This window comes from Microchirus variegatus, assembly GCF_963457635.1.
Source record: "Microchirus variegatus genome assembly, chromosome: 18".
Classification (NCBI taxonomy): Eukaryota; Metazoa; Chordata; class Actinopteri; order Pleuronectiformes; family Soleidae; genus Microchirus; species Microchirus variegatus.
In genome coordinates, this window is record NC_139819.1 from 13,448,583 (window position 1) to 13,473,929 (window position 25,347).

At 40.6% G+C, this 25,347-nt stretch overlaps 2 protein-coding genes across 2 annotated transcripts; one reads left to right on the forward strand and one right to left on the reverse strand.

Moving 5' to 3' along the window:
* Window positions 1–490: 490 nt before the first annotated feature.
* Window positions 491–4,221, forward strand: snap29 (synaptosome associated protein 29). Its single transcript, XM_083905243.1, has 6 exons — window positions 491–540; window positions 1,903–2,136; window positions 2,248–2,441; window positions 2,639–2,724; window positions 2,833–2,940; window positions 3,111–4,221. The coding sequence occupies exons 2-6, from the start codon at window positions 1,903–1,905 to the stop codon at window positions 3,269–3,271; spliced, it is 783 nt and encodes a 260-aa protein (XP_083761369.1). The 5' UTR covers window positions 491–540; the 3' UTR covers window positions 3,272–4,221.
* A 4,673-nt stretch (window positions 4,222–8,894) lies between these two features.
* LOC310940313 (somatomedin-B and thrombospondin type-1 domain-containing protein) lies at window positions 8,895–22,042 on the reverse strand (the record flags this gene model as incomplete). Its single annotated transcript, XM_083905251.1, has 5 exons — window positions 8,895–9,000; window positions 9,935–10,093; window positions 12,150–12,240; window positions 13,599–13,784; window positions 21,805–22,042. 5 exons carry the CDS (start codon window positions 22,040–22,042, stop codon window positions 8,895–8,897), a joined length of 780 nt encoding a protein of 259 aa, XP_083761377.1.
* Between the last annotated feature and the right edge of the window lie 3,305 nt (window positions 22,043–25,347).

Sequence of the window (25,347 nt, forward strand, 5' to 3'; positions counted from 1 at the left end):
GCAACACAGCAGGGACAATTCTGACAATGGCAGTTTGAAAATTATATTTGACCAATACACGTCACATAAACAAAACACAGGGAAAACACGAAAGTGTTGTATTCGATACATAATGTTTGATCTATTTTAATATTATTCTTTTTTTAAATTCAAAATACAAACTATATTACTGGTGGGGCGAGATAAAGAGTCGACATTATACATGTATATTCAAAAAATTAAAAAATGAATAAATTATGCAGGATTTATTGGCTTTAATCGAAAAAAAATTACTTAGGCCTGCAGCAGTGGTCACAGTACGTAAGTATGTAGATACTGTTTATCACGAATAAAATAAAAGGTTGCGTGCAGGTCGTTTTACATAACACAGGACAAAAACGTAAAAAGGTGATAGTAATTGTTTTGTGTTTATTTTGAGTTTTGCGTTTCTGCTGCGCAGTAGTAGTCGTCTCAACCATTCGCGCTGACGTCAGCGAATGTGACCGGAAGTCGTCCGCCCAGTCATCTGAGCAACAACGTCTGACGCTCTGACGGTCAAAGGTTTGTCTCTAAAGTTGATCATTCCTTCTTTTCACTGTTTAATTTCATATCCAACAGATAGAAGAATCGATGCTGTACAACACCGTGTTCTTGTGGTTTAGGGATGTAGCTATTTGGCTAGCGTTTTACTCTTGTCAGTTGGCTAGCAAGCCAACACCTCTTCACTAGTACCTTTAACGGCTAAAACAATACTGTACTATTCCTGCTGTACAGCAAAATAATGTACATTTTAACAAATAACAAGCCAAGTGAAGCCAACGATGGTAGTAAAATAATCTGTCAAATTTAAAACGCTCTTGGAATTCAAATTCATAAACTTTATTTGGGAGCAATTTAATGGTTTATATAGTCATTAAAAACATGTAAAAACAAGTTAAAAGAATCATGAACACAAAGTAAACAAGCACTACGTGCTTACTAATGGTGATTAAGGAGTAATAAAAAGATAATGGGATGCAGTGGCGTACACAGACATTTGAAAGGGCAGGGGCAAAAATTAAAATAGAGGGGCACCTACTGTGCACTGGTGGGGCAGGCAAAACTCCTTTAGAAACATTGTATTATTATTATTTATATTTTGCTTTAGAAGCCACATAGAGTGGCAGGCAGTTGGACACCAACTCATGTTTTTAACAATCTAGAGTGTACTTTAGCGTGTGTCTTGTGACTCAAGAGGGAATTGTCGCACATGTCATTTTTGTCCATTCGGGCACCGGGGGCACGATTGCCCTGTGTACGCCACTGACGGGATGTCATTGTTGACTTAAAAGGAGTTGAGCTTCCTTTGAAGACATTGCCGCTTCTGACATTTCAGTAGTGTCGGAGGTGGATTTGAATGTTTTTTCATATTTTAAATTTGTCAAAGATATTGTGCCAAGGTATTTATAGTCCTGAATCTGCCCAACAGTCCTCACATATATTTTGGAGGTGATTGATGCAGCCAGCTCTCTCTGTTTAGTGAAAAAATGACACCACCATGTCTTTTCTTTGTTTTTTCATGAGTTCTTTCACTGTTCTAATTAGTCAAATCATACTTTGCCAAAACGAATAACATGATTTGACAGTGATTAAGCTCTAGAATAATTTAAAATCTTGGATTTGACACAAAATACTGTATACACCAGTATTGGCTTTGGGTTTCGAAAAATGCTTTCTGCCTTGGTGTTTTACAGCAGGTGGTTGCATTTTGCATGTGCCTTGGAATGGCACTAAAGACCTTTAAGAATTCTTTAATCCTGTTAATGTATTTGCAAGTTAAGTTACAGTAGAGCTGAACTCGCATAATAATATAAAGCCACATTAGCGATGCCAACTACTGTTAAACACCACCACTAACTATAAGTCCATGTGTCTACTCCACAGATGGCTTACCCTAACTCCCACAACCCATTCGCAGACGATGACGAAGAGGAAGACTTTAGGCCCAAAAATAGGGGTTTTGAGGATTTCGGTGACAGTGAGATGAGCGATGCAGAGAGGAGGCAGCGCAGTCTCCAGCACGAAGTGATGCGCACAGCGCAGTCTGCTGTTGACAGCAGCCACCGCTCCCTCGGCCTCATCTACGAATCAGAGAAGATGGGTGTGGATACTGCAGAGGTATGTCAAGCTAAACAGCTTTTCCCCTTACTAATAAAGGAGCTCATTGTCTGCATGTGACAATCAATAGTAAACGCACACTCACTTATTGTCTCCTGAATATCTCTGTAGGAGCTGATGCGACAGGGTGAAGCTCTGAAAAGGACAGACAAGATGTTGGACAACATGGATCAGGACCTGAAGACCAGCCAGAAGCACATTACCAGTATAAAGAGTGTGTGGGGCGGCCTTGTCAATTACTTCAGAGGCAAACCAGAGACAAAACCACCACCTGAAGATCCTAAGGCCTACCAGGCCAATGACAAGTAAGATTCTTTATAGTAATGAATCACAGCCTTATCACAGCCATTCTCTCCTTATAAAGACCGTCTTTACATCTATTTTTCGACTTTACATCCATGTATTTATATCATATTTAAAATATTTGCAATTTCCCACTACTGTCGTCGACTGCCCTTGACTTAATAGTCAAACAATGCTTATCTGTCTTTCTTATGTACAGATTACAGACTGCCTTATCCAGCAGCAAAGAGCAAGAAGATAAGTACCAAAGCAGTCACCCCAACCTACGAAAGATTAATACAGAAGGTAAGAGTTTGCACAAGAATATACAGATGGTACTGTAACACATACAGTATACCCCACAAACGCACATACTACAAACTGACTGCCAAATCCTTTTGAACTCTGTTTCAGGATTTGGAGCGACTGCTTCTTCAATGGACGACGGCTCATCTGGACAGAATCAGTACTCCAAGAATAGACACCTGAGAGAAGCTCACCAGACCCTCGACAACAATCTAGGTAAAAAATATAATAATACACAAGACAGACACAAGGGGGGTAACGTATCTGCTTTTGGTCATTTAAAAATGACAATGTTTTGACGACTATACTTTACCACACATCAAATCATCATTATAAATAAACATTTAATGTCATTCAGTGTAAATAGCATCATATGTCCTTCTTAGGTGAGATGTCTGATGGCTTGAGAAGACTAAAGAACCTTGGACTCGGTCTCCAGACTGAGATTGAGAGCCAGGATGACTCCATTGATTCTCTGCTAAATAAAGTGGACAAGATGGACGTCAAGATCCACAACACAAACCAACAAATCAAGAACCTGAAATAAAACAAACACTTGGACTCATTGCACAGAGACACAAACAAGTCATCATCCTCTCACCCGCTTTTCATTTTGGTCTGTAAGTCCTCCTTTGCTAAGGAGGTTTATGTGTTTAGCTGAATTATGTCTGTCTGTGAGCAACATAACTTAAAATAGTTAAAAAATGACTTTGATTCAATTTTCTATTCGGAATATAACTTGAGTAAAAAAGCAAACGAACACACTGTCATCCACATAAAAAAAATTTTTTTGACTGAATTCCCAATTGATTTCTAAGTTTTTACTTTGCAATTGTCCTTCCACCACAGATTGTTTACTGACATGTTGTACTGAGGCCCACACGGTTGTTGTAGTTAACGCTCTTGCATGACCCGATCAAAACAAGGGCCTTTCTGAATTGAATTGGACACTAAATTGACTGCGAGTGTGAGAGTGAATGGTTGTCTCTATGTGGCCCTGAGTGACGTGCTGAATTGTGTCCTGTGCACACAATTTAAAATGTTTCTAATCTCCTGAACTTTGAAGGGAAGACACTTTTATGTGTGTGACCGATAAGGTTTGTCTGTCCTGTTCAAATTGGATTGTTATCTTCAGGTTTCAGTTCTTCTGTCTCGTTGACTCAGACAAATTTCCATTGGTTGTGTAATTATTGTATTAGTTTTGTATCTATGAGTTATATCCTGGACCTTCCTCCACATTTGTACATAATGTTTTGCGAAAGTGATGCTCAAGTCACCGTTGCCTTACATCAATGTGTATGTCCAGAAAACTAGCTTTTGGTTCTGTGCCATTCTTCTGTCACCACTGGTACATGTTACAGCATTTATTCACTTTTTAAAAAATATTATTCAGTATGATTTAGACTTTTTGAAGAATATGTTTATGTCCTGTTATCATGTGACTGCTTCAGAATGTGATTATGGTATAAATAAGCCCGCTGTGAAAATAAATCTCGATTAAAATCTAGTATGTTTCCCCACGATTGAAGATAATTATTTATGATAATTGCATTATTTTTTAGAAATTAAAACTCATGCTTGTTATGAAAATATGTGTGTATTTATATTTTTTTTTCTATCAATGTTGTAATGTATAATAATCAACATTATTGATCTAATTAAAATTTCCAAAAAAACGGCGCAGAAAGTCAAAGACACCACAAGGTGACGCCACAATTCCTCCACAGCAGAGTTTGCCTCCACTTCTGTGGTAACCCTCTATAGTAACCACTGTTTTTTATTAGTGATGTTAGGACTGGCCCATATTGGACTGGTCCATATTGTTGTAATTTTGCTCTGAAATCAAAACATCAACATAAAGTAAATCAACTGAGTGATATGGATTTTTTTGAAAGCTTATAAGTCACAGAACCATTCCTTTATATGCATTAAAACCTCCCTTGTGTCGAGTGATTAAAGCAACGTTGTTTCACTCTTTTTTATATATAATGCTACTTTAATTACAATATTATGAGATTATTTTAATATGAGCATGATCCTTTGAGCTGTGATGCAGTGTTTCCTATATGCTTCATATACCCTTTTACATCAACCAGCTGTGTTGCTATGTGTAAGTCATGTCCAAGTGTCTACTTATTATCATTCCTCCGCGTTGGACCAGCTGCTCCTACATGGTCAACAAGCCTTCATTAGGATGACTTGCTAATTACAGTACACACCCTCTGACAACACATGCATACACATACACAGCGCTGAGGAGACGGAGGAGAAGGAAGGAAAACAGCGATAGCAGCTCTGCAGGGCCCTGAGCAGAGGGAGGCCCCTGCATGTCCGGACTAAAAAGTGTTGTTGTAATACCTCGAGCGCATTTCCGTTTCTATTTTATGCTTCTCATTTTCACTTAATACAAGGTTTAGCTGAGTCTTTCAGAAGTAAAAAAAAGCTGAATTCTTGGAAAGGGCAGCAGCTTTTATGCAATAGAATATTTCAAAAAGGTTTTTGCTGCAGGTTGTGAGAGAAAATATCGAATCTTCAGCCAAAGTTTAATTACGCACATATTCTTAGACACAAACTAGGGGCCTTTCAAGGTTCCCTCACTAGATACCAAGGTGCCAGGCATCTGGACCGGATACATTAACTCAAGGCTCGCTAACTATTATATGTATCAGACCTGGCACGCTGTACGCCAGAATCTGCGATGATGCCTCACTGTTCAGATGTCAGGCATTGTCTCATTTCTCCTCCTCATCTGAGCTGTCTACAATAAAAATCTTTCACATCACTGACTCCAGAGGTTCCATCATCCAGTCATCTCACCTATTAATCAAAATCTCCATAACACTGGTACTGAAACAAAATGAGAGGATTCTGTTTTGTGTACGTTTCATTTTTCCAAGGAAAAGGAGAACTCTTCGAAACTGTTAACAGTCTGTTGAGTCACAACCCTTGTTTCTCAAACTTTGACTTCCTTTATTTTAAACTGATGACTTGTTGTTATGACCAGTGTAGTCATACCTCAATGCGATTGTCATGAAAACTGTTCTTGAAACAATTGTTCTATTTCTGCCCCTGGTCTCTCTCTCCTGTCTCTACCTCACCTCCCTCATGTCCTTTCTTTGCCTCTTTTCTCTCTCCGTCCTTTCCTCTGTACCCATTTTTGCTTTCACCCCAATCGGTCGAGGCAGATGGCACATCGCACATCTTTAAGTAAAGGGAGTTTTTTTCTCTCCACTGATGCATAGTGCTTGCTCATTGTATGCATTGTTTGGTTTCTCTGCTCTCTATCATATTGTAAATGTTTCTGCCTTACAATGCCTTGAGATAATGTATGTTGTGATTTGGCGCTATACAAATAAATTGGAATTAAATTGAAGTGAATATGCTGAGGAAGGGATCTCAGGTTTGAGTTGCCACCACATATCAATTGACACTACCAATTAAACGGAAGTCACCTCTGGGTTCTTAACCTTCATGCCATCCACGAGGCTGCAAAGGCTTTGAACGGCGGTCTTGTCAAAAGTAAACAGTGGCTGTGCCGTGACAAAGGGAGTTGGTGCTGGAATACACCCCTTTTCAGCGGAAGTAATCCCAGAACACACTGCTGTCGGAGCCCATCAGGCACTGGGCCAGAGATGGGCCTTCCTGCCCTTTGGAAAGTGGGTTAGCAGCAGAGGCAGCACAGCCAGGGGGGTAAAGCCTGTTTCAGAGGGGATGGACAGTTATTGCCACTGTGGTTGTAAGAGAAAATAAAGAGTTGTGCTGACGGAGGGGAGTTTGTTAGGGAGCTGCAGAGGAGGGAGGAAGTAGGTAGGAGGACAGAGAAAGAAGGGAGGGTCATTACTTAGGACTATGTTCTTGTTCACAGTGACACTAGTGCACTGTACACAGTGGTCAAGTCTTTGGAATTTGGAATTTTTTCAGAATAAGAATGCACATCATGTATGATGATACTGAGCGACTTAAATACTATTAAAGCTAATTTGTTTCTGAAAAACTTATTTGGTGAAATTTGTCTGAAAATAAGCCCTTGTAACGCTGTAATAAATGTGAAAAATCACAATTCGGCTCTAATGATATGAAGGGCTGAGGCCAGTCTCACCTGCCTTTGTGCATCCAGTGGATCCTTTCACAGCTCGTGACAAACCAAAGGCAAACACTCCTGAAGCACAGATAGACAAGTTAGCAAGTGGAAAAATGGCAGAGAAAGTGCAGTCAAAGTCTTGAATTTCACCATAGACAACACTTGTGTTTCAGGGTAGCGCTGTGAAGAAAGTATTGCTATTTGTTGTTTTGGTTGTATTCTGCAAATGTGTAGTCAGTTAGTGTTTCCACAGTTGCATACCAAAGCTTTAATGTTCTCTCAGCGGCATGTGTCATGTTAAACCCTCTTAACCTGCTTTGGGTACCCCCCCCCCTTGCCCCCAAATACCAGTGAAAGATGTACTCAGACATGATGCAAGCTGTCCAGTGCCTCAGACCTCTTGTTTAGCCTGTCCACACTTCATATCTGGCAGTTACATCACAAACACAAACCCCCCAAATTGCAGGAGAATGTAACTCAAAAACATGATTATACACATTAGCTGTCATTTTGTCGGTTGTCGTGCAATTTACACCGCAGGCAAAAATGTGGGGAATGCAACAGAAGTATGTTGACGGACAAAAGTTACACACGTTTGCCTTTTAACTCTGGGCTGTTGCATGTAAACACTGGTCAACCTGAGGGAATTATTTTTTGTAGCGCAGATCGTAATTATAGATGAGGAGAAGCTAAAAATGTTGAAATTTGTGAAATCCAACAGCATGCACCCACATGAGAAAATATGACCAGAGATGAGGAGAATTTACAGTATAGTTGTTTATTTTCACTAATGGACAGTGTACAGATTATGTTGTGCTGCACTAACGAAATCATCACTGATTTAAAATAAATAAACACACAAATACAGACATGGGGAGAGAAAGTCACTGCTTTCAACTGAGTAAAGCCTTTTTTTTTTCTGGCACTACACGAGTCCTCGTCGTCTTGAACCAGCAGTATGTGGGAATCTGTGTAAATCTACAGGTAATGTGAAGGAAATACATCAAATCAGTAGGGACAACAAGAGCTGGAGAGAAAAAGAAGTGCAGGTCAAGGAGCTGCGATTTGTGCAGGGAGGGAACTTTAATTAATAACGGGAGTAAGACAGCTGTATGTGATTGTTCAGTTGGATGATGCTCTGTCGAAATAAACTCCCTCGTGAATTTGATACGATTTCCGAAAAGAGCCACAGGGAGTCAGAGAAAACATAGTTAATGAAGCGATTCCTCCATGGCCACAGAGGGCAGACGCAACCACAGAGAAGTTCTTCTTCAATTGCTCGTTTTTTTCCCCCCCCAACAATAATAGTTTTAAACAGATGGGACTGATTTCAGCTATAAGTCACTTTAAATTATGCAAAAAAAACAAAACATTAGTGACTTACCAGTAAGAATGAGCTGACATGGTTGACATAAACCTCAATCTAAGCACCTGAGAATCAGTACCTGATAATCACCTTGACTTGCTGGAAAAAATGTTTTGCTGAAAAGAAAGAAAACTGCAAAAAAGTAAAGTAAACGACACTGATTTATCGACCCAATAATCAGCAGCAGTGAGATGCAATTAAGATGATCACGTTTTCAGCATCACTGGCCTGCAGGTGATTCAGCACTGAGGCTTAAAACTGTTTAGGTGGTGGATACAACAAGCTCATTCGCTTTATAGACACATGTACATTCCACATGAACAATTAAAAGTAGAAAATGTATAAAGCAAAACAATATATTTATACATTATGCCTTAACAAATGCATTTGCATTGGTAGAGGTAGATAGCAAAGATTGAGAGGTAAAGGGGTATATAGATTGATACGCTGCTGTGCTTTAATAGGAGAAGAAGTACATAATGTGGTTGTAAAATCTGTAAAAGTTAAATACAAGACGTTCTGTGTGCTTAAAAACTGTTTATACAGTAATTAGAGTATGAGGTGAAAGAAAAGTGGCAGGATGCTGCTGATCTCCTGAAGTTATCATGGAGAAATCTGGATCGGATGGGTCTGGCTTTGCTGGCAGGTCTCTCCACGATGAACAGGAGGCAGTGAGGGACATTGTTGTCGCTGCATATGGAGGTCTACGGTTTGCATGTCAGCTCACACAAAGAGCAAAGAGTAGGGAGGACAGCGGCAGCTCTCTGAAGACGACTCTCGTACCCAGGAACCATGACAGCCTGAGACTGAAGCTGCTGTCCAGAACGTTCTGGAAACAAAAGAAAGTGTATCAGGCTGCACACCACTACAACAGAGGAAAACCTCTTTATTGTACATATAAAAACAACAAGTTTATCATTAGTCTGATGAAAGACGTTTTTATTTTGGAAGATATTGAAGTGGAGTGATGTTAAAAGGCCACTTCATCTTTTGGGCAAGTTTATAATAGTTTTGGATTTTTCATTAGTTTTAGATTGACTTTTTGTTTTTAAAATGAGTTAGTTTTAATTCATTTTTAGAGTGGGTTTGCTAGTTTAAATTAGTTTTTAGTTAAGTTTTTATTAGTTCTTTCTAATAACGAGTATTTGCCATGTGCAAGATTTAAAAAGGTGATAATAAATATATAACTTTCAAAATTGCCAGCAGAAAAATAAAATTCACATCATATGAAAAGGATCCAAAAGAATTATGTATTAAATTAATTTACAATTTACAAAGATGAAAACTAAGCACACTTTGCTACAATTTTAGTTAGTTTTAGTTTTATAAACACACAATTCAGTTTCAGTTAGTTATTGGGGGGTTTTTTTCTCTAGTTTTTATTTTTATTTCAGTTAACGAAAATGAAAATGTTTTTTAAAAAATGTTTAGTTTTTGTTATTTCGTTTACTATAATAATCTTGCTTTGGTGAGGTCTATTATCCATGTTGACCACATGATGATTCCTTTTATGGCTCTGCTACAATTTATGAATGGTATGGTTTTTTTCTTCTTTCTTTTAGCTTAGCTAAAGTTGTGATTGTCCAAGGTCCAATCTCCTTATAAGATGAATTTGTTTCCCCTCTTTCAAAAACATGCCTTGAACTTGTTCTATTTTGTTTCAAGCCAGTCTGCAGCTATGTTCTGTCAAAGGTTACGACTACGACTACTCCAAACTCCGATGATCACACTGTTTGCTTGATGCTTGTTGGTTTTTTTTTTACCTGGTGCCTTCCAGTCCTTCACCTCCACAGCGGTCTGTCTTTGACATGGCGTCACCTTGACATTCTGCACAGATCAGCCTCTCTTTGACCAGCTGAGCACTCCACAGCTTGAGTTTACATGCTGCACTCGCCTGTTTCAGCCGCAGGAACACACAGTAACTGCACGCACAGTGAGAAGAAAGAAAAAATGTTACTTAAAGGGACACTGTGTAGTATTTATGGGTTTATATGACCCAAAATCCACTTTTGTATACATATTATGTGCTCCTGCATTGTCTAGTCGCTGTATAATATTCTTTGTTTCATTATAGTGTTTCAAAAAGTCATGTAAAATAACATGGTCGCGGGCCGCTACTGCATTGCCACGACGCCATGTTTCTACCGGAGCCTGTAAGGACAAACGCGAGAGAACAAATCAAGCGTCGCTTTACTTGTAGCGGAAGTCCCGCCTTCTCTCTCTCCGCTTCGTCTGCCACGGCCGTGGTAGCTCGCCCTCTACCTCGCCTCACGAACCTCATCTGCTGACACGGAGAAAGACGACGAGGACGACATTTGACCGGCTGAGGACACCGTAACGCTCAGGGAAGGGAGGGGGTGAGCAGAGGAGCAGTTCTTTGTTGTAAATTTCAGCCTCTCCTCTAGATGGCACTATAAACTACTTACTTCACCTTTAATATATTACTCAGTTTTACTTCCATTTTAAATCTGCACGTCAAAAAGTAACAACACAAAACAAAGAGAAGAACCAAGACCTTTTGGATGAAGATCTGCACTCTTCAATCATTCACTCACATATGCCTATAACAGGCCAGGTTCAAATACACCTGCAAAGTTCCCCCTGTCTTTTAAACCAGTCCAACTAAATCAGTCCAACTTGATTGATCGATGAAAGCCAAGGGGTGATCTAACCCGGCCGAGCACATGGCCGAGATTATAACCAGACAGAAAGACAAATCAAATTGTTGTTCAATCTGATCCGGCAATGTCACGGCCACCTGCTGTGTCAGCGTATCTGAACAGTGGAAACAATGATAAAGTGTTGTTTTCACTGTGTTCTTTAACCTTCTGTGTGTGTGGTGAAGACATGAGGTGGAGAAGGAAGAGTAAAATCAAGACACAGCTGTGTGCTATAATTGTGGCATAATTGTTGAAAGTGGGTTCACTTATTCTGTCCGTGCTGCAAAAATCTGTTATCTTATAATTCTATAAAAACTCTGGAAAATGTAAAGCCTTCTCCACGAATCCTGACAGGTCTGTCTTAATCCTGTGTGATAACCTGCAGGTCTAATTTCACTGAGATAATAACTGCTCTGATTATCATTTCATGTCGTTTCCTGGGTCAATTTCCATGGGAACACATCGGCCTATCAATCAATGCACCAGATGTCCAGATTACCCACATTTATGAGTAATGCGCCTCTCGCTCCCTCGTGCTTTATGTTTCAGTCAAAACAAAGGTTTCGAATGTCACTTTTAATCAGCGTGAAAGTGCTGTCAGGGATCCGAGCTTGACTTTATTCCCCTGCTCTCTGATTGTTTCCACTTCTGAGAACATCTTCCAGCAGCACAGATCAAAGGCAACATCTACCGCAGCAAGGGTTCACCTTTGACATGAATTATGGGTGTCTTATCAGTAAAGGTCATTTCATGATGTAAATATTCAGTGACAGCGTTCACGTTACACAGACAAAGCAACCGCACGTCTCTCTGTGCGCAACGGGAACCTTGGCCTTGGTATTCTCTAATCTTTTCGAGCACAAAGTTGATCTTGCACTGACCTTTGAAACTACATAAAAAACAGTGGAAAATCTGACATGAACCGAGAATAAAAATCCAGCTGATTCAGAGAGGCTTAACGTGGAATTAAGCTTTGCAGTTGGAATTACACAGGTTTAAGGCCAGATTTGTTTTCTAACATCTGAAATAATCTCTTTGTTTTCGGTATTTTGTTACCATGAGTACAAGCTGTGTTTTAAAGGCTCACCTCAAATGTGTTTTGAGCTTGTATATTTCCCACATTTTTCATGGATAACATTATTGTTATCACAGAACCGGACACGTCGTCCTTTAACACTTCACCCAGTTCATCTGTAATTACATCCCTCTGAGCACTGATTGCACATGAACGCCAGTTGTAGAGAGGAAATCAAAGTGAGCCGGGTCAGCAGCACTAAGTCCTGTGTGTTTGTTTGCAGTCTGTTAATAGAGGCCTTACCTGGCCTTCTCCTCCTTCATCAGCATGTGTGGTCGTCTCCAGGGGTCTTTGAAGTTCCTCTTGAAAGAATCAGGCAGGATCTTTGCCACCTCTGAAAGTCAAGAGCAGAGACAGAAGGGTTTAAAAAAAAAAAGTAATATAATTTACAGGAAAACATCAGATAATACTAATATTAATTGTAGGAGCCAATCTGATCTTGATTACTAGGTCTTTAGAGTTTGTTATGGTTATGGTGACGTGCACAGGGAGTGGCTGAGTCTTTATTATAATGGCAGCTGCATTGGGTTCGCTGATCAGGTATCAGTGACGGGGAGATTGCACGGTTTGTACCGCTATATTATTATATTATTTACAAATAATTGCATCACCAGTTTATTTCCCTTGAAACAAATCACAAATAAGCAAAGGGAATTTGTTTGCCCAGATATCCATTAAAACAGGTCTGCACTCACACCCAGTGGAGTGGCTAAAATCAGGAATGACTACATTAATAATATCTAATATACAGTATAAAATACTTAATGGACTTGCACTGCGCCCATTAAACAGCTACAATATAGTAAGCTAAAACTTACAATGGAACAATAACCAGGGCCACATGCAGTGACGTCACCAGTAAGAGTTTTAACTCTCAGTTTGAAGCCTCAGGATTTGGTATTGGCTGATGCATGTTGATGTTTTACAAACAAATTCACCTGCAGCCAAGAACCTAATGAACGATACCACGTGCCATACTTTATTGTCCATGTTCCTCTACATAGCAACATAATTTACAAAATGGACATCATGTTCTATTGAAGAAGACCTGAAATTAGCAACTGAGATCATTATTTCCTCAGGAAAAAAAAGTTTACCGACTTTGTAAATCAACTGTGAAGTACAGGCTCATTTATAGTTACTTCCAGGTTGGCTTCAGAGAGAAACAGAAATATGGGCACGCCACCTTTGGACGTTTGTGTTGTCAATTAAAGGTGCCAAAATCTGGAACAGTTTACCGTCTGCAATCTGGGAAAGGGCCAACTTACACCTCCTTCAAAATAATGACTTAAAACAAAGCAAAATTGCAAACACAGACAGGCAACAAAGGCACAAAGCACTTTATAACATGCACTTGACACCAACAGTTTACATTGGCCCAGTTACTGCACTTGACTGTCACCACACTTTTATGAAATGTGTCATTAATGATGGAAGACTTAAACCCATGTTGCTTTTTTTGTCATGTGTATGCTGCTGTTTTCTATATCTATTATGAGATGTCTTCCTTGGAAGTATTTTAATTTGTGTTCTTGTGTGAAGCACAACATATACTGCAGTGGAGATAAGGCTACACAACAGATGTGTGCAATTGTGTTGCTTACACTGTAAACACTCAGGGCACAGACCTACCCAAGACTCTGTTCATGTATACATGTATAAAAGAGACATGTGGAAAAATGTCATGCTGACCTTTCGCCGTGCTGCATATGACATTGTTTCCAAAGCACCCTCGCCGCTGTTTCAGGTCTAGACACGGCGTGCCTCCGTTTCTTGGGGGAATAGACACTTGACGACTCCTTTCTTTGCTGCCAACTCCACATGGAGCTGAACATGAGGACCAAGGACCCCAGGAGCCAACCACACAGTCAATGGCTGCTAGGGAAGCAGGAAAATACAGAGATCAAATGAAAGGGTTTATATAAACTGCAGCAGAAACATGTACAGGCAAAAATAAGAAACAAAAATGACATGATATAAAAGATTTAAGGAGGTTTTCCCACAGAGGATGCAACATAAGAATAGAACACGCACACACTTTTTTGCCTGTGTCAAACAGGATTACACTGGCATAAAAGATTGCAAATATACTTTGGCGCAAAGACCATTTAGTGCTTATAAGTAATTAAAATAACTTGTAAATACCTCAATTCAAAAACAAACTTGAAAACAGTATACAGAGGCCAAAACCAATTCTGGTTAAGAGCCTGACAGCAGATGTCTGTTTTGAATGCACTCTGTCTACAGGCAGGTAAAAATATGTGGCTTGTTAATGCTTTAAAGACATGAGTGTGTGCGAAAAGATCATTTTTATGAGCCTGACAAGCTTTTCCCAGCCGTGTTATCTTGGTCATTTTTCCCCCTAATCAGTCCTGCTACGTCTTACTGCATGACTGAAAGTGTGACTTAAAGCACACACCCAAATACACTGCACTGTGCATTATACTCAGGTAAGTGGGTGTCAAAGGACTGGCTCATTACCATCCATGAATGGCAGATCAACCAAGCCCCAGACTCAGGATGTCTGTGACCCAGGTCATATGAGTCGGGGGCTCAGTTTAAATAAAGGTCTAATTCTGTATCCTGTTCTGCCTCTAAATACAACACAAACACATAAACACAGCGGCGGCGGCGGCAGAGGCAGAGGCAGCAATCAAGTTTCCCGTTAAGTGGGCACTGCATGGCAATTACATCAGGCTAAAAGGAAGCAGTATTAGTTAGATTGCTGCTCTGATCAAAGCCAGGAGTCCCCAGCAGTAATCAAGTCTTGTCCGACACAGAGATTTAATAGTGGCGAACATTTAACAGCATGGTTTTTAGGAAGGAAGTGCACCCAGATTAAAGAAAAGAAAGGAGGGGGAAATGCACTGAGGCTCACACACAACGTCAAACATCAGACTACAGGAAATGAAATTAGTGGTGGGCAACTTCATATTTCTTCACTGGAGACAATGGGAGCAGGTGCACGTAGTTTGAAATGAGGTGGACGATATATACTGTAGGTCATAACTAATCTAAGTCAATAAGTACAGTGTGTGTGAGAACAGGGGAAAAAGAGAGAGCATTCAAGGTATCGCCTGTTCGGGTTTATTCCCATGGTCCTGGTGGGATATCTGAGCGTCTCAGTGACACAGTCGATCCACAAAGCCACTGTGGAATCTTTGCATTCCTGCACATTAGTGCTGCCCACCTGACACTTGCCTTTCCCAGATCACCACACACGCGCACACACACACACACTCACGCATGCATGCACACACACAGGTTTGATGCAGATATTCTTCTGAGGACACTGCACCGACTTCCATTCATTAAAATTTCAGCCCTCATGGACGACTGGTCCTGACTAGGTCAGGGTTTATGCCAGAAAAACACAAGTACACACTCTCACACACACACACACTCTCACACACATCAAAAACAACTTCTGTCAGATAAACCCACCCACTTGGGCTCGTTCCATCTTCAGTCATCACCCTAAAATACACAGACGTACACATTCCTCTGTGTAGAGTGACATGAAGTTTCTTGGAAGAACACCGAGGGGCGTGATCGAATTAGACACCACAACCGTATCTACAGTGCTTCCTCCTCTCTCCTCCTCTCTCCTCTGCTTATCCTTGTTGCCCGTCTACCTCGCCTTTCCTTTCCCTCTCCCACATCCTCTGACGTCCATGGGAGCAGCTTCCATGTGGCTGTTTTCAGTGCTCGCAGTGGGGGAAAAACCGAGTGTGGAAGATGAAAACACAATGTTAAAGGTGCAGTATGTAGGAAACCAGAGATTAAGGAAACATGCTAAATTCAAAGGTATATTGGTTTGATGCCAGATACCAGAGGAGACAAAAAAAAAGAAGGTATGCAATGGAGACACATTAACATATACACAGCTGAAAGCGAACAGGAAGTTGATGACAGTGTGAATAAGTTTCTCCTGGACCAAGTAGCAAAACAGGGAGTTTCAGCCAAAGTGATCGAGCCCTTTCTCTACCTCAGTCTTGCATAAAAAAAAAATTTTGGTGGCTGTTTAACATATACAATGTTTTCGTAGGCCGCCATTGACGCCTTTGCCGATTCCTCTCATCGTGTGATAATTCTCAGCTGCTGCTTTCAAGCGAACACATTTCGACTCTCAATCACAACCTGTTGCTGATGCTAAAATTATCCAAATAGCGTCAATGCTTATGAATGAATTTGCTGAAGTTTGTACATGAACTTGTTTTAAACATTCAAGTTTGCTGCTGTACCTCACTCACTCACTCACTCGTTTTTTTTACTGCTTTGTCCTCGACATGAGGGTCACAGGGGCTGCTGGTGCCAATCCCAGCTGACATAGGGTGAAAGGTGGTGTACACCCTGGACAGGTCACCAGTCTATCGCAGGGACACGTGTTGAGACAAGCAACCACTCTGACAACTACGGTGGGCTGTTTTACCTATTTTACCCATTTCACCCTCAAGTACCCTGAATGCTTTGCCAACATTTTATTTATTTTACCCATTTATGGCCCACGGTTGGTGTAGTGGTTAGCACTCTTGCCTTTGCAGCAAGAAGACCTGAAATCCTGGGTTCAAGCCCCGTTTGGAACAACTTCAAAACAAGGGCCTTTCTGCAAAGAGTTTGCATGTGCTCCCCGTGTGTGCGTGGGTTTCCTCCGACTTCCTCCCACAGTCCAAAAACATGCGATATGGGGATTAGGTGAATTGGTCGCTCTAAATGGTTGTTTGTCTCTATATGTGTCCCTGTGATGGACTGGCGAACTATCCAGGGTGTACATACCCTGCCAATCGGCCAATGTCAGCTGAGATAGGCACAGGACCCTCCGGTGGAGGATGGATGGACCCATTTATGTATTTATTTGCTTAATCGTCTTCTGTTGGAGACCTATTAGCACATAAATCACAAACACTTGAATCGAAGACATGATTGTGTTTGTTGAGGGTGCAACAGTGGAACCAATAAAGTCAACAGGTCCCGCCCATTTGACGAAACCAGTCTATGATGGACACAGACGAACACACCAACAGGTCCCAGGCTCTGTCTGGAAGTCTGTTGCCCCCTCTCCCCCCCCCACAAACCACCCCAGGTCACAAGGTAATTACCACACTGTGGTGGTCCACGGCTCTGTTTCTTGTACCAGCAGTGCCACAGTCCCACCAACCACATGATAACCCTGCTGACAGTCTGACACAGCCTGACCCACACAGCTTACAGCCACGGTGACGAGAAGGTCCCCAAGCAGCCGGAAAAGTGCACCACCGCCTCTGACCCCTGACCCTCACACAGGAAACAAATGGTACTCATCGTCAGCAAGTTGATCTTTTGTTTTCTCAATGAGCTGACAAACTTTTTCTCGTTTTCGAGTATTTTAACTCAAAAGACGGTTATCTTTGAAAAACTTAGTGTGTGTAACTTTTGAATATAAACAAATGTTGCATTCAAACCGTTGTCAAATGAGTTCACACAATGCCGATAAACCAGTATTACATCTTGTATTGCCACAGCAACATCATTCTAGCAAAGGTTGCCGTATGACCGAAAACACAGAGAAGCGCCCACAAAAAGTGAAAACGCATTTTCAAGGGATAAATGCCTCTTGTCTCTTCCTGCCCCTGATCGGCTGCCACTGTACACACACAAAGGTCTGATAGTATATCTTGACAGAGTCTGTTTTATGTTAAAAAAAAATTATTTAAGAAGACTAAACAAAGTCAGAATATTAACGGTTAACAACAGAAATCAACAAAAGTTATGCACTGCAGCTTTAAAGTCCTTGAAAAAACATTTTATTAATAAGTTGGGAGTTTTTTTTTCCATCAATGAAAGGATCCGACAAACACAGTTGAGAATAACAAGACTTAGCTTGAACTAAGTTTGTGGAAACAAGGCAACTATCCGTGGCAGCTGGCAGCGTGTGTCAGACAGACAAACACCACCAACCGAAACACAGCACTGTATAACGTGTATCCAACATCAGTGCTATTATCTGCCGACGTGTCAGCCAGTCTCCAGTCACACTTGTTGCAGTCAGATAATAGACCACAATCTAGCTTTTCAGAATGACTTTCCTATGCTTTTTTTTTCTCGCTCTCCTTGAATTCTGCTTCCATTTAAGGGTTTCATAACAAAAGAGGTATCAGTCCAGCCCACCCAATTTGCTTTATCTTTCTTCTCCCTTTATCACTTTGTCCCACACTCTTCCTTGTTCTTTCTCCTCCATCTGTCTCCTTTTTTTGGACCTGCTTTTCACTTTCCCTCCCCCTCCGTCTAACCCTCCACCCTCCTCTCTGATGGGACCCAGATGTCTAGCTGTTTCTACAGGACCAGTGCACCTCACAAACCCCCACATCCTCCCTCCCTGACGCAAGGGGACGCGGGCTCTGGTCCCATCAGACAAGCCTCATAATGTTTGGCAACACAAGGGACAACCATGAGCCTGTTAGCAGGGTTGAAGGACATAGGATGAAGCCCTAATAACAGGTTTGCACATAAATGTTTCCTGCAGACACCTTGAAAAGAGGAGCCAAACAGACCAACTAATTAAAATGAGTCATTACAAACACAGCTGAGGCAGATTTTAAAGAACTTTTTTTGTTGCATTTTACTACAGCTTAAGGATTTCACATAACTACAGACATGACAAACAAACCCAGTAAACGGACTCAACAAAAGCCGTACATGGAGTAACTTGATGTTAGACTTCTCCAGCAGCTGGCTCCTTTCAGTCAAGCTTGGCAAAAACATTCACTCCTCATAGAGGTTCAGGTTAGAGGACATGTGGGAAGCGAGGAAGAAAAACAGGGAGTGAAGGAAGATGGACAGAAGTAAACATCGTGGCATGACAACATACAGCGCAGCAGAGGAACGGGGGGGAGAAGCAGAAGAGCCTGCAGGAGACAGAAGTGAATGATGAGTAAACCCCAGGTGTAACTGAGGCAAAGGCTGCAATATGTCATCGTGCTCATATGAGAATTACCAGACTCCACAGCACGAGAGGAGAGGAGAGGAGAGGAGAGGAGAGGCAATTAATGACTTAATGTGAAGCAGAGATGAACATGATGTGAAGTATTTTTAACTTCCCAACATGGATTACTAACACCATCCAGTATTATTTGTCTGATTCTATCTCCTTCGTCACTTCTACGTTTCCTGTATTTGCCAGAATGCCTTTTAACAACCTTCAGGGAGCCGCATAGAAATAAGGAATAGGAAAACATCAGTCAATTTCCTTAGGGAAGTTTGAATGTGGACCTTTGTCAAGCCAAACATAAACACATTTTCCATTACTGTAAGTACAAGGATATGTACTGATTTAATTTAATTTTGAAATGATTTTTGTATGTGGACACCGTGGGAAACTGGGCAGCCTCAACAGAGGTTTGTGCTCTCTAAGTGTGTTCACCTGGAATAGTTTAGACACAAAATGAACCCAGTGATTGGTCAAGACGAGTGCAGAAACGGTTTGTTCATCGATGTGCAGGATGGATGCAAAAACATGTGGAATACCTTATGAAATAGTCCACTGTAATCTCCACTTGTTTTAAGTTGACACCTCCCAGCTGTGAAGAGCAGCAACATCTGACATGTGTCTCGTGTCGTGTCCGTGCTGGAACATCCTCCACAATCTTTACACAGAGACAGCAAACATTCCTGGCCAAAGCCTTCACTTAAAAACATCCCTGCAACAGAACGCTATCACATCCTGAAGAGTTTAAAGTGTTTGGGACCAAGTGGTACAAACAGCCCGATGTGCTTTCCGTCTCACCTCTGATGTCAAACCCACTCCAAACACTGCGCTGTGTCTGCAGCTGCAGCAAGTTAATTACAGACTGTGGCAGACGGTACACAGACAGTCCCCTCACAACTTTACAGACCCGCAGGATCAGGATCGGGATCAGGATCAGGTAAAGTCTTGAATAAATACAGAGGTGCTTTGAGCCAAGCCTCGCGATACAATGTTGTGTTTATACTGTAAATATGCTCAGGAAGTCAAGGTGCTTTGCACAGTGTCACTCAGGGCTCACTCGTCCATACGGGGTTCAATGTCATGATGTTTATTTTAAGTATCATCTTCATCAAAGAATGCTATATAAATAATAATAATATATATATATATATATATATATATTTAAAGGGCTTTTCAACCACTTACTATTTTAATATTCTGATGTTTTATCATTTTAAAATTCATCTTCATGCTAAAATGATTTTAACATTTATCAGAAATAATATTTTACCAGCATCATCCTTGTTCCATGCTCCATGTTTCAATTGCCTGTTTTTTTATTAATGCAAAATGTGCTGTTGCTCATTTTGGTCAAGACATTTATTTATTTATATATCCAGGATAAATAAAGAAAAAAAAAATCTGTCACACTGTGTTAAAAATCCTCGTCTGGCACATGAGTGAACCGATGCACCGATGGCAGCTGGTCTCTCACTGACCTGTGAGTGACCAGCTGCTGTTGAGCAGCACTGTGATGACTCAACACTGACACTGAGGTCTGTCCTGTGCATATTCTGTTCAGTTTCAGCTTGGTAGACAAATGGGATGGATAGTGTGACTCCTGGAATCCACTCCAGCAGGCTGCTGCACGATTAATGCTGTCTGAACGTGCATCTTTGAATGATTGGTGGATTTAAAAAAAAGATCATTTTATTTGTACTAAAACATTTTTGCAAAAAAATTTGGACGTGCAAACATTAGAATTTCCTCTTTTTTTTTGCTCCCTTTATTTACCGATAAGTCACATTTAATCTACATTGCAGCCAAAATAAAACGCACAATGCATATTGTTGTATCGGTTTATGTGGTTTAAACTAAAAATTAAAGCATCTTCACGTTGTGTACAATAATAATTAAAAGCAGTTACATGCTACATGAGGTCAGTTGTAATGTTTTATATTGGTTGTACATAATTATTGGAGTAAATTCATATTAAAATGTGCAGAATAGTGCATGGCTCAGTTAAACAGTGATGAACAGGTGGTTCAGCTTACAGTGAGGTCTTTAAATTTGTAATACAGCCTCCGTATTAGACTACGTTTGTACACACTTGAAAGTGTTTGATTCAAGTCTGGACAAGGCATCCCCCACGTCCACGCTGTCCCACAGAAACAATTCTCCTCTAAAACAAAGCTTTTACTATGTATGTATTACATGGGTTTAAATGTTAGGTCTGTCGCAGCATTTTCAGCGCTCTTTGACCTGTTGAATTGTCCCTGCTGGCGCTTGTTAGTGTGCACTTAAGAGGAGGGAAAAACTCCCTGAGTGCAACTTTACAAAGGCATCCTCCTCCCCCTTGTGAACTTGAGATGTTTCAACATACAGTAAGAGCTTTAGTTACAGCTCCGAGTGATTCCTGTGTGTCACATCTTAGCTCTACTGAAATCTTGACCATCTTTGGCAGTGTGGTTTTCATGGTGTCCATCCCCTCATTTATCCATATAAAGCAGCAGCAGCAGCCGGGGGGGATATATGGGCGTGAGGTTACTCTATTTAACATTTTAGTGAAAAACTTATATCACCCCCCACTTTCCTACAACTTCAGGATGTGCAATGTGAAGCTTTGATGTGAAGGCCAAAGGTCAACCCAACAAACTCAAAAACACATTCACACCACCTGCTGCTGTGGACAGGAGAGATGGGATAACCCTGGAGGTTCCTCCAGTGGCCATCTCTTGTTGACCACTTCAAACAAACAGTCATTATGGGTGCACTGGAGACAGCTATGTGTAGTATGTCTCACTGTCTCCGTGTCACCTCAATGCCAGCCATCTCTGTCTCCAACTGGACAACCGAGGAGACACAAACGCTGCTGGACAAACCATGAAGATTTAAAAGCGTCAGCAAAGTGTGTGAAGTTTATGTTGCATCTCAGTAACAGAAGAAGAAACTCACCAGATATTTGGCACACGGGCTGATAGTCCTCGCAGCAGTCTCTGGTTTTGTGACAGTAGGTGTCACAGTAGCACACTGTCTTTCTCTCGCTGTACTCAAAACACTCGTTATTCCGCCCGGTGCAGCAGTTCGGGCTCTCCCTCTGCCCGCAGCCCGCTTCGGCAATTTCCGCGCAGAAAAACATATATCCACAAACGATGAACCCGAGACGCGTCGCGCTCCATCCATGCGCTCCCATGACGGAAACTTCTCTGCACTTGCTCCAACACACTCCACTGGTGTATGCTTCACTTAGAGGGTGCTTGGAACTGGATTACGCAATGGATTATACACAAGCAGATTATTTTTCTATATAAAATGCAACTGCAACATGGTTCTATTTACGAAAAAGGAGGCAGCTGCTGTGTTGACACATGCACGGACAACTAACTGATGCGTAAATGCGCGCACCGGCTCTGCGGCTTTCTTCTATCCCTCATACGGATACCGCCCCTTTTGAGCGGGTTATTAGGAACGACTTACAGTAGCCTACCTCTCTCCCTCCCTCTCTTTCTCTCTATCTCCCTCTCTTTCCCGGGCTGGCTTGCGCAATATGCAAAATGAAAAACAAACGTGTATTATGGCATATAGCTAAATCTTCTATGAAAACTATTTTCCTGCTGGGATAAAAGTACCAACAAAACCAATAACTCGTTTTGGGTAGAGGCAGACAAAACTACAGACAAAATACGAATTAACACATTAACATCGACTTGGACCGATGCTCAAATGGGAAATCCAAAAATCGCTTTAAGAACAAGTGTAAGAGAAAGCACTTCAAATGTGTTTACTACAATATCCGCAAACACCATGTGCACCGTATCCAAAATCGTTCCGAATCAGATCACGTTTTAGGTTTGCGATCGGGAAATCGCGTTCAGCACCACGGACAGCGGCGCGCGGCCACTTCATAGATAAACCGTGAATTTTAAATAAAAAGAGGATCCAGAGTGTGCGGCATCTGCAGACAAGTGAACGAGTGCTCCTCCTTCATCAGCAGCTTCAAAACAACGAGCTCCACTGGTCTGGTAGAAGTCACCCCCATTGAGAGAAAGGCCGGAGAACAATAATATTACTTACCCTTCACTGGGTCTGAGTGAATGGAGGCTGGAGGAAAACGCTGAGCGGTGGGTGGCTACTGTATAGCATCACCAGGACTAAGGGGGAAAAAAGAAAATAGTCAGATAATTTAGTTTACTTTAAAGGTAAGTGCGTGGGTAGAGCAGGACCACAAGGCTTGTACATAATGGAGCTTTTTGCTGGTCTCCAAAAATCTCCTTCAGGTAAAACAGTTAACTAACTTTTTTTCCCATAAATTAAATGCAGTGGGATGACATCATTAACTTGATGATGACATCCTTAACTTGTGCTGGAAATTAAAGTACTTTAACCTCTACTGTATTTAGGTATATGTGGCCTGTGTTAAATCATTTGAGGCTAAAGGTCCACTATGTAAGATTTAGGTGAAATACTTTCTATTTGACTAATATTTTTGTTGTTGTTGTTTGAATGTATGAAACGTTTTAATTAACATAAAATGAGCGTTTTACATTTACATCTGAAGCAGATCTCCTCTAAGGGCCCACTATGTTTAAAAAAAAAAAAAAAAAACAGGTGTGAAAGTTACACATTGTACCTTTAACATTCATGTAAAAAAATGACTTTTTATTTACCATCTACGAAAGTCAGTAAGACTTTAAAAAAAATGGTGTTTCTTGTTGTTGTTTTTTTACTAATTCTCTCTCCAGAACCAGAGAGTATAAATGAGAGGAGAGAGAGAGTGATGATTGTGTGTGTGTGTGTGAGCCACAGGGGGTAGAGTTCTGCTATGGCAGCTCCAGCTCCCCCTAGTGTTTAATATGAGCTTTTGTTGTTGTGCATCTTGTGTGAACTTGGATGAAATGTTCATTTTAAAGCACTTTGACTCAAGTTTCATTTTCTCGTTTTTGCCATTTGTGCACAAACCTAACAGTCCAGACACATGGGGGGATCTCATGCAGGGTTCTCTTGGAGTCTAGCAGAAAAGAACACAGAAGAAAGGTGCTTTAAATATTATACAAAAACAAGGAAAATCAAGAAATATATAATAAAATTAAAAAGTATATATAAGCTAATGTGAGAGCAAAGAAACTATGCTATAGTGGCAATCTTGTTGCACATGTTAGAGGCTAAATACTAACATTTTATACATGCGAAGTGGAGTGAAATGGTCAAAGATTATTTATCATCATTTAGTTTTGCTTGCATATTGTCATTATATGCCATTTATACTTAAATAACTTACATGATTTTACCAATGTATGTTCATTTTAAAGTTTTAGTTTCATGTAAGGATGCATATTTAGACATAAAATACACCTGACAATGTGGGTACACCTAGCAAAACTGAATGCAGTCTAATACATGAATGCTACCACACAGCATATACATTATAGTTTCACAATAAAGTTTAAAATAAAAAAAAAGTTTAAAACTTTATTCACATCTTAATGGAGGTACGTTAAATGATAGATATTTGAATCAACACCTCTCTTAAACTTGATAAATCCTCATATTATGTGCGACTGACTGAAATAAAGAGAAAGAGTGAGGGATGGATAGTTGAATACCTACACGAATCATCAGCCAAAACTGGAACAATGACTTCCCTGTCCGATCCCTCCACTCGACACCTGCCCCCTATGGTTTGTCCCAGCATGATCCATTTTACCCAAAGGACAGAATAACACACGAACAAGAGAGGGAGCAACAACAAAAACACACACACAGATGCTTTCAAGTTCCCATAAACCATTTTAATGAGTTGTGAAATCCCCACATAACACTGGGCACAGTCCAAAAAAAATGGTTAATTATTTAGAACCACACACACACACATACATGTACAAGTACATGCACATAACTTTGAAATACATTTATGGCCAATAACAATAATATTTACTGTTAGGAACAAAAACATTTGGCCAAACTATAAAGGTTGGGATATACTGCATAATCCATCAGTATTTTAATACAATCGTTATGGTAAGACATTTAGATTCACATCGCTAGTGATGATACGATGAAGGAGCAGGTTGATCGACAAACACAATTGCAATAAAGGCACCAAAGTGACAAGTTAAAAACCCTGAATACATTAGAAATTGATTATAAACCCAACATTCTTAACACTTAAAATGAACGAAGTCGCCATAAATCGTGTTCTGTCAGAAGCTGATGGAAAGAGTGGATTCCTGAATAAGAGAGAACATAAATGAAACAGAGCAGAGGGATATTTGTTTTCTTCTTTCTTTTGGAGTAAGGTCTTTCTTCACAGCAGACATTTTGACAATCACCTCATTAATACCATCATTTACACGTGTGACTCTCCTGTAACCAAAAGGTCTGTTTTCTTTCTTTTCTTATGAGCCCACAGTTTTATCTTTTGACCAAGAAGGAAAAAAAAACTGCTTCTAATGTAAACACAATTCAATAATCCTGTTGTAGGAACATATATGTATATAT